Consider the following 9,356-nt stretch of genomic DNA (forward strand, 5'->3'; position numbering starts at 1 on the left):
CGGGACAGCCTCTCTCCCCGACCCCCCCCACCTTTCCTCACTACACCAGACCCCCTCTGTTACCTCCTCCCCCCTCATCTCCGGGATACCCTCTCTCCCCGACCCCCCCTTCCCTCACTACACCAGACCCCCTCTGTTACCTCCTCCCCCATCATCTCCGGGATACCCTCTCTCCCGACCCCCCCCCCTTCCCTCACTACACCAGACCCCCTCTGTTACCTCCTCCCCCCTCATCTCCGGGATACCCCTCCCTCTTTCTCTGAGGGGACGTGCCCACTGCGCCGGCTGCAGAGCGAAACTGTGATTGGCTTACGCGGCTGACGGACGTGCCCCATCTCCAATGGGGACGCCGGGCCTTGCCGTCACGTGTGCGGGAGCTGTCCGGCCAGTCGGGTGCTGAAGCTGCGGACGGACGTGGGGCGGAAGCGGGAGCGGGAGCGACGCAACGGGCAGCCGGGTCCCGGGTCCCGGCCCTCGGCAGCGCCGCCAGAGCAGCCACCGGCCATCCCCCCCTCCCCCGCCCGCCCGCCCGCCAAACCCTCCACCGAGACGGGTTGCGGAGATGGCGGGAGCGGCGCTTTTCTGCGTGGCAGGTAAGGAGGGAGGGAGAGCGGGTGATATATTCATCCACCATTACGGGTAAAGCCTTCCTCGCCATTCAGCACATCTGCACGGAGCGCTGTCGCAGGAAAGCATCCATCATCAGGGACCCCCACCACCCAGGACGTGCTCTCTCCTCGCTGCTGCCATCGGGAAGGAGGTCCAGGACCCTCCGGACCCACACCACCGGGTTCGGGAACAGTTACTACCCCTCAACCATCAGACTCCTGAACCAGAGGGGATAACTTCTTCACTCACTCCACCACTGACCTGCTCCCACAACGTATGGACTCACTTTAAGGACTCATCTCATGTTCTCAATGTTTATTGTTTATATATTATTTCTGTATTTGCAGTTTGTTGTCTTTTGCACACCGGTTGTCCGCCCTCTTGATGCGGTCTCTCATTGATTCTATTATGATTATTGGATTTATTGAGAATGCCCGAAAGAAAATGAATCTCGGGGTTGTATATGGTGACATTTCTGTACGCAATAATACATTTACTTTGAACTTTGATTCGAGGAGGGGATGGGAGGGGGAAGTGGTGAGATAGAGGGGAGGGGGCAGAGAGGGAGAAAGGGGAGAGAGGTGCGAGCAATAGTGGGGGAGAGAGGGAAAGGGAAGGGAGATGAAGAAGGGGCATATGGAGATATGGGTGAGAGGGGAGTTGGAGAGAGGGTAAAGATGAATGACAAATGGAGATAAGGGAGGGCAAGGATGGAGGGAGAGGGACATTAGTAGGAGGGAGAGGAGAAGGAGATGTGGGGGAGAGTGTGAGTCAGAAGGCAGGGTGTAGGGGAAGGAGGGCTGTGAGGGGGAAGGAGAGCAAATGTGAGGGATGTGTGAGAAATGAGGGGATTGAGGGAGGAGGGAGGGAAACAGTTGAGAGGCAGGCAGAAGTAACAGCAGAACGGGAGAGTTTGGATGGAGGAATGGAAGGAAAGTGAGGAGATTTCTACATTGTCTATCAGTCCCGTTCTCTTAGTTGGAGATAGTTACACTGACCGGTGTCTCTCAGTCCCTCTCTCTCAGGCGGAGATCTGTACACTGACCGGTGTCTCTCAGTCCCTCTCTCTCAGGGGGAGATCTGTACACTGACCAATGTCCCTCAGTCACTCGCTCTCTCATCCCTTTGTCCCATTCTCTCTCTTGTCTGTCAGTCCCCTTCTCTCTCTAATCCCTCAGTCCCTCTCTTGTCCCCCAGTCCTGCTCTCAGGGGAAGATCTGTACACTGACCAGTGTTTCTCAGTCCCTTTCTCCCTGGGCGAGATCTGTACACAGACCACAGTCCCTCTCTCCCGAGGGGAGACATGTACACTGACCAGTGTCCCTCAGTCTCTCTTTCTCTTGTCCCTCAGTCTCCCTTTCTCTTGTCCCTCAGTCTCCCTCTTTCTCTTCCCTCAGTCTCTCTCTCTCAGGGGGAGATCTGTATACTGACCAGTGTCTCTCAGGGGGAGATCTGTACACTGACCGGTGTCTCTCAATCCCTCTTTCTCAGGGGAAGATCTGTATACTGACCGGTGTCTCTCAGGGGAGATCTGTACACTGACCGGTGTCTCTCAGTCCCTCTCTCTCAGGGGGAGATCTGTACACTGACTGGTGTCTCTGAGTCCCTCTCTCTCAGGGGGAGATCTGTACACTGACCGGTGTCTCTCAGTCCCTCTTTCTCAGGGGGAGATCTGTACACTGACCGGTGTCTCTCAATCCCTCTTTCTCAGGGGAAGATCTGTACACTGACCGGTGTCTCTCAGTCTCTCTCTCTCAGGGGGAGATCTGTACACTGACCGGTGTCTCTCAGTTCCTCTCTCTCAGGGGGAGATCTGTACATTGACCGGTGTCTCTCAGTCCCTCTCTCTCAGGGGGAGATCTGTACACTGACCGGTGTCTCTCAGTTCCTCTCTCTCAGGGGGAGATCTGTACATTGACCGGTGTCTCTCAGTCCCTCTCTCTCAGGGGGAGATCTGTACACTGACCGGTGTCTCTCAGTCATGTACCTGTCCAAGTGCCTCTTAAATGATTCTATTATACTTGACTCATCCTTTTCCTCTGGCAACTCATTTCATAGGCCCTCTGTGTGGGAAAAACTGCCCTTCAATTCTGTTATGAACCTCTCTTCTCTCATCCTAAACCTATGCCATCTAATTTTGACTCCACTACCCTGGGGAAAAGACTGTCACCATCCACCTTATCCAAGACTCTCAGCACAACGCTCTGTGCCAGCGACCCGGGGTTCAGTGTCCGTGAGGAATTTGCACATTCTCCCCGTGACCTGTGGGTTTCTTTCAGGCGCTCGTTTCCTCGCACACTCCAAAGACGTACTGGTTTGCAGGTTTACCGGGGTTGCTGGGTGGCACCAGCTCAGTACCTATTCCACACTTTATCTCAATAAATAAATAATTTTTAACATTTTTATGTGGTCATTTCTCATTCTCCTGCATTCCAGGGTATAAAGTCTTAGCGTGGCCAACCTCCCTGTAATCCTAGCAACTTCCTCATAAATTTCCTCGGTACTCTTTCCAGTTTAAACATATCTTTAACATAGCAAGGTGAGTGACCAGAACTGAACACAATACTCCAAGTACGGTCTGACCAACAACTTGTACAACTGTAACACGTGACCTGATTCCTGTACTCAGTGCCCTGACTGATGAAGGCTAGTGTGCTAAACATCTTTTTTTAACCATCTCCACTTGTACTCCCAGATCCCTCTGTTCCATAACACCCCCTCATGCCCCACTATTCATAGTGCAAGTCCTATGCTTTCTTGAATGCATCACCTCACACTTCTCTGTATTGATTTTCAAAAGACCACCTCCTAATTTGCAAAAGACCATAAGATAAAGGAGCAGAATTAGGCCATTCGGCCCATCGAGCCTGCTCTGTCATTTCATCATGGCTGATCCATTTCACTCTCAGCCCTAGACTCTTGCCTCCTCCCTGTAACTGTTTGTGCCCTGACCAGTCAAGAATCTACCAAACTCTGGTTTATGTATACCCAATGATTCGGCCTCCACAGCTGCCTGTGGCAAAGAATTCCACAGATTCACCACTCTGGCTGAAGAAATTCCTCCTCATCTCCATCCTAGATGGACATCCATCGATTCTAAAGCTGGAATCTTATACTTTCCCACCATAAGAAACATCCTCGCCACATCCACCCTATTGAGGTCTTTCACCATTCAATAGGTTTCAATGAGACCTTCCCTCATTCTTCTGAATTCCAGAGAGTACAGCCCAGAGTCATCAAGCCTCCTGGTATGACAAGCCTTTCAATCCTGAATCATTTTTGTGAACCTCCATTTGACCTTCTCCAATGTCAGCATATCCTTTCTTAAATAAGGGGCTTAAAATTGTTCACAACGAGGCCTCATCAGGGCTTTATAAAGCCTTAACAATACATTCTTGCTTTTATACTCCAAGTCCTCTTGAAATGAATGCTAACATTGTATTTGCCTTCCTCACCACAGACTCAACCTGCAAATTAACCTTTAGAGAATCCTGCACAAGGACTCCCAAGTCCCTTTGTGTATCAGTTTTTAAAAAGATTCTCTTCATTTAGAAAATACTCTATTCTTTTATTTCAGAATCAGAATCAGGTTTATTATCACTGGCCTGTGTTATGAAATTTGTTAACTTAGCAGCAGCAGTTCAATGCAATATGTAATATAGAAGAAGAAAAGTAAATAAATCAATCACAGTATACAAAGCACATGACCACACACTTCCTGTATTCCATCTGCCATTTCTTTGTTCATTCTCCTAATCTGTCTAAGTCCTTCTGTAGCCTCTTGGCTTCCTCAACACCACTCGCTCCTCCACCTACGTTTGTATCATCTGCAAATTCGGTCATCCAGATGTATTTTGTGTCATCTATCAACTTTGTGTTTCTTATACCCACCTGTTTTTCAGGCTTTGTGCATTTCCATCCAAATAATTTCTAAAAACAACAGATAACCAGGGTCTCAACACCAACCCTTGTGGCACAACACTAATCATTAGCCATTCGGAGAAACTACTTTCAGCCAGCACCCTCTGAGCCAATCTGAACCCACTTAACCATCCCTTCCCCGATTCCATGGGATCTAACCTTCCAGACCAGCATCCCATGCAGGACCATGTCAAAGTCCTAATAGACAATATCCACTGCCCTATCCTCATAATCCTTTACAGGTACTTCAAAACACTCTAAAAGATTTGTCAAACATGACTTTGCACACAAAACCACGCTCACTCCTCCTGTCAGACTGTCTATCTATATACTGGTAGATCCTGTGCCTCAGAATCCGTCCAGAAACATCCCAGCCACTGATGATAGGCTGACCTGGCCTGCAACTCCCTGGCTTGTCCTTGCTACAATGAAACAACGTTCCCTCCCTCCGAAACAACATTCCAGTCTTTGGAACTTCATCGGGGCTATTGATGAGGCAAATATCTCCACGAGGGCCTCCACTATTTCTTCTCAAGCTTCCCACACAGTCTGAAGGTGCACACAGCCAGGCCCTCAGGATGTATCCTCCTTGATGTGCTGTCAGTTTGCAAATACCTTCTCCCTTATAACATGAATATCCTCCAAAATATCTCCACTTGTCGTCTTTATCTCTTGAGCAACCATGATAAGCTCCTTGATAAAGGCTAAGGAGAAAAAATTTGTTAACATTTCCACACAACTCCTGTGGATCCAGACATAGGTGGCCCTGCTCTACCCTTTTATTCTTAATATACCTGTAGAACCTCTCAGAATTTTCCTTGACCTTATTTGCCAGATCCATCTCATACTCTCTTTGCCCTCCTGATTTTCCACTTACGAATAGTCTTATTCTTTCTACAGTTATAAAGAGATTCACTTTATGCCCACCTCCTAGACCCAATGTCGTCTTCTTGGGCCCTTGGGTCCCAGTGGAGAGTAGGCCATTGATGACCTCCCATCTCCATTGTCCAAAGTCGATGATATGGTTGGAGTTTGTCAATGTTTCTGTAACCCATTGCATCCACGGTACAGGGGATTGGCCCGTACATCTTCACCAGAGCCCTGTTGGCCAGTCTCACTCATTTCCACCTCTCACGATGGGGACTTGGGTTGGACTTTGAGAGGCCTAGACTCAATGTATGCTTCATTTTTCTTGACCTGAGCCTCAACATCTCTTGTCCTGTACACTTGCCAAGTTAACCTTACCCTAACAGGAACATGCTGTCTTTGAACTCCTGATACTACGCTCTTCAAGCCTCCCGTTTGCCATCCCTTCATCTGAAACTGGCTCACCCAACCAACCTCTGGTAGATCCTGCCCAATTCTCCCAAAATCAGCCTTGCTCTAGTTCCTCGTCCTTTTCCATCACTAAATTAAAATTAACAGGACGATGGTCACCAGAGCTGAAGTGTTCCCTGGCTCGTTCGGTATCGCACCCTCCCCTGTAGGGCCCCTTTATATATGGACCTAGGGAACTTTCCAGGACATTCCACAGATTCCACTCTGTTCAGGCGCTTAACACTCTGTGTGGCCCAGACAATACCAGGGAATGTAAATCTTCCACTAATTCAGTCCTATTATTCAACAGCTCAGTAGTTCCATTTCATATCAGAGAATGTGTACAATATACAACCTGACATTCTTCTTCCTCACAGACAAACAGGCAAACAGAAGAATGAGTGACAGTAAAAATGTTAGAACCCCAAAGCCCCCCCAAGATCCCACACACAAGCAGCAGCAAAGCTCTCCCTCTCCCCCACTTACTACAGCAAAAAGCATCAGCGCCCTTCACCAACCGAGCAAGGAGTAGCAGAGGCCCCCCCGCAGGAAAGACCACGATCTGCAGCACAACAAAAACTAACTGTTCACCCAATTGTTTGATATACCACTCCCTCTCCCTCATAAGGGGATTACAACTATCAGTGACTTCTTTAAATTTATTATCAAAGTACATATATGTTGCCATATACAACCTTGATATTCATTTTCCTGCGGGCATTCACAGCAAATCTATAGCATATTAACTACAACAGGATCAGTGAAAGATCAACCAGAGTGCAGAAGACAACAAACTGTGCAAGTGCAAATGCAAATGGCAATAAATAGGGAGAACATGAAATAACAAGGTAAGAGATCATTGGTTGTGGGAATACCTCAATGGATGGGGCAAGAGAAGTTGAGTATATTTATCCCCCTTTGTTCAGGAGCCTGACGTTGAGGGCTAGTAACGGTCCTTGAACCTGGTGGTGTGAGTCCTGAGCCTCCTGTATGGTAGCGGCAGGAAGAGAGCACAAGTTCCCGCTGACTATTGGAGTTGGTCTGTTATTGTCACATGTACGGAGGTACAGTGAAAAACTTGTCTCACACACTGTGCATAGAGATCAGATCGTTACACAGTGCATTGAGGCAGAACAAGCGAAAACAACAACAGAAAACAGAATAGAGTGTAGCGCAGGGAAAGGAAACAGTGCAAAGTCGGAGCAAGGTAGATGATGAGGGTCCGGAGTTCATTCATCAGACAAGAGATCAATGTAAGAGTCTGATAACGACGGGACAGAGACTGTTCTTGACCCTGGTGGTACGTGCTTTCATGCTTTTGTATCTTCTAATAAATGAGAGAAAATCTGCTGATGCTGGAAATCAAAGTAACTCACACAAAACGCTGGAGGAACCCAGCAGGCCAGGCAGCATCTATCGAAAAGAGTACACAGTTGATGCTTTGGGCCGAGACCCATGCTTGCTGGCCTGCTGAGTTCCTCCGGCATTTTGTGTGTGTTACTTTGCATCTTCTGTCCGACGGGAGGGAGGAGAGGACAGAATGTTGGGGGTGGGTAGGGTCCTTGATTATGTTATTTGCGGTGGGAGGTGTAGACAGTCTATGGAGGGGCTGGGGCTGGTTTCCTTGACGTGCTGAGTCATGTCCACAACTCTTTCTGTCTCTCAAATCCCCCAAGAATGCCATCACTATATCCTGCCATTACATGCTTTGTCAAAAAGGCAACACCCCGTTCTCATTCACCTGGAGCATCCGTACCCTGGAATATTGAACCACCAGTTCTTGCCTTCCATTTCATTTTGTGACATAGCACAGTAACAGGACCTTCGACCCAACGAGCCCACCCCGCCTAATTACACCCATGGGACCAATTAACATACTAACCCGTACGTCTTTGGGACGTGGGAGGAAACCCACACGAGCAGAAAACACAAACTCCTTGGTGGAATTGCATACTGTCGTCGGCGCTATAATCGTGTTATGCTAGCCAATAGATTGCCGTGTTTCTATTCTGGCAATAACATCCCAGTCCTCAGGACTAATCCAAACTCTGAGTTCATCCGCTCAATTTGTTGTACCTGATCAGTGAAGTTAATGCAAGAGATTCTGCAGATGCTGGAAATCTTGGGAGACACACCCACATCCCCCGGACGAACTCACCAGGCCAAGCGGCATCTATGGAGGGGATTAAACAGTCAATGTTTCGGGCCGAGTCTCTGAGGAGGACAAGCTGGCAGGTGACAGGTGAGACTGAGTGAGGGGGGAGTGATAGGTGAGACTTGCCTGCCTTCCCCTCTCACCTACCACCTGCCAGCTTGTACTTCCCTCTCCCTCACCCCACCTTTCTTTCCAGTCCTGCTGAAACGCCTCGGCCTGAAATGTCAGTAGTTTAACTGGAATTTCCTTCCCCTGCCTTTACTGTGCCCCTGGTCATCCTGATTACCAAAGATTCTCACTGGCTACTGCCTTTTCCTGTGACCTGCCCCTGCTCAGAGTTCTCAGCAAAGACTAGCAAACTTGTACATTTGTACAGTGGAGAGCATTCTGACAAGTTGTACCACTGCCTGGTACAGAGGCTCCAATGCCCTCACCATCTGAGACGTGCCCTCGTCTAACTGTTACCATTAGGGCAGAGGTACAGGAGCCTGAAGATACACACTCAATGATTCAGGAAGAGCTTCTTTCCCTCCACCAACAGATTTCTGAAGGGTCCATGGACTCATTAACACTACCTCACTGTTCCTCCCAGTAAAGGTGCTTTGTTGATCACCTTGGTTCAGTCTGCTACAAAAGACAGGTTTTTCCAGTGGTCACCCATTGGCCAGCTCCTTATACTGACCCAGCCCTTACACTGATCCGGCCTTTACACTGACCAGTGGTCACCCATTTTAACTCTACTTCCCATTCCGACATGTTATTCACAGTCTCCTCTACTGCCACAATCAGGCTAGAGGAGCAACACCTCATATTCCGTCTGAATAGCCACCAACCTGACGTACGTTTCTTCAACCAGTAATTTCTTCCCTCCTGTTCTCTCTTTTCCATTCCCCATTCTGGATTACATCTTAACCCACTCTCTTGTCCTTACCTATCCATCAACATCCCCAGGATCTCCATTATCAATGACTCACTATTCTTGTGCCTGTGACACTATTCCAGTCTTTATAACTCACTATTCCCGTATTTACTATCTGTACACTGACTGGTGTCTCTCAGTCCCTCTCTCTCGGGGAGAGATCTGTACACTGACCAGTGTCTCTCAGTCCCTCTCTCTCAGGGGGAGATCTGTACACTGACCGGTGTCTCTCAGTCCCTCTCTCTCAGGGAGAGATCTGTACACTGACCGGTGTCTCTCAGTCCCTCTCTCTCAGGGGAGATCTGTACACTGACCGGTGTCTCTCAGTTCCTCTCTCTCAGGGGAGATCTGTACACTGACCGGTGTCTCTCAGTCACTCTCTCTCAGGGGAGATCTGTACACTGACCGGTGTCTCTCGGTCCCTCTCTCTCAGGG

The 9,356-nt window shown here is 48.9% G+C and overlaps 1 protein-coding gene across 1 annotated transcript in view; it reads left to right on the top strand.

Moving 5' to 3' along the window:
• The first annotated feature begins 562 nt into the window (after positions 1 to 562).
• Positions 563 to 9,356, top strand: part of LOC140192453 (seizure protein 6 homolog) — a 22,573-nt gene continuing 13,779 nt past the window's right edge. The window contains 1 exon segment of the mRNA XM_072250051.1: positions 563 to 593. Coding sequence (XP_072106152.1) covers positions 563 to 593 — 31 coding nt within the window.

The sequence above is a fragment of the Mobula birostris genome, unplaced genomic scaffold, assembly GCF_030028105.1.
Source record: "Mobula birostris isolate sMobBir1 unplaced genomic scaffold, sMobBir1.hap1 scaffold_1364, whole genome shotgun sequence".
Classification (NCBI taxonomy): Eukaryota; Metazoa; Chordata; class Chondrichthyes; order Myliobatiformes; family Myliobatidae; genus Mobula; species Mobula birostris.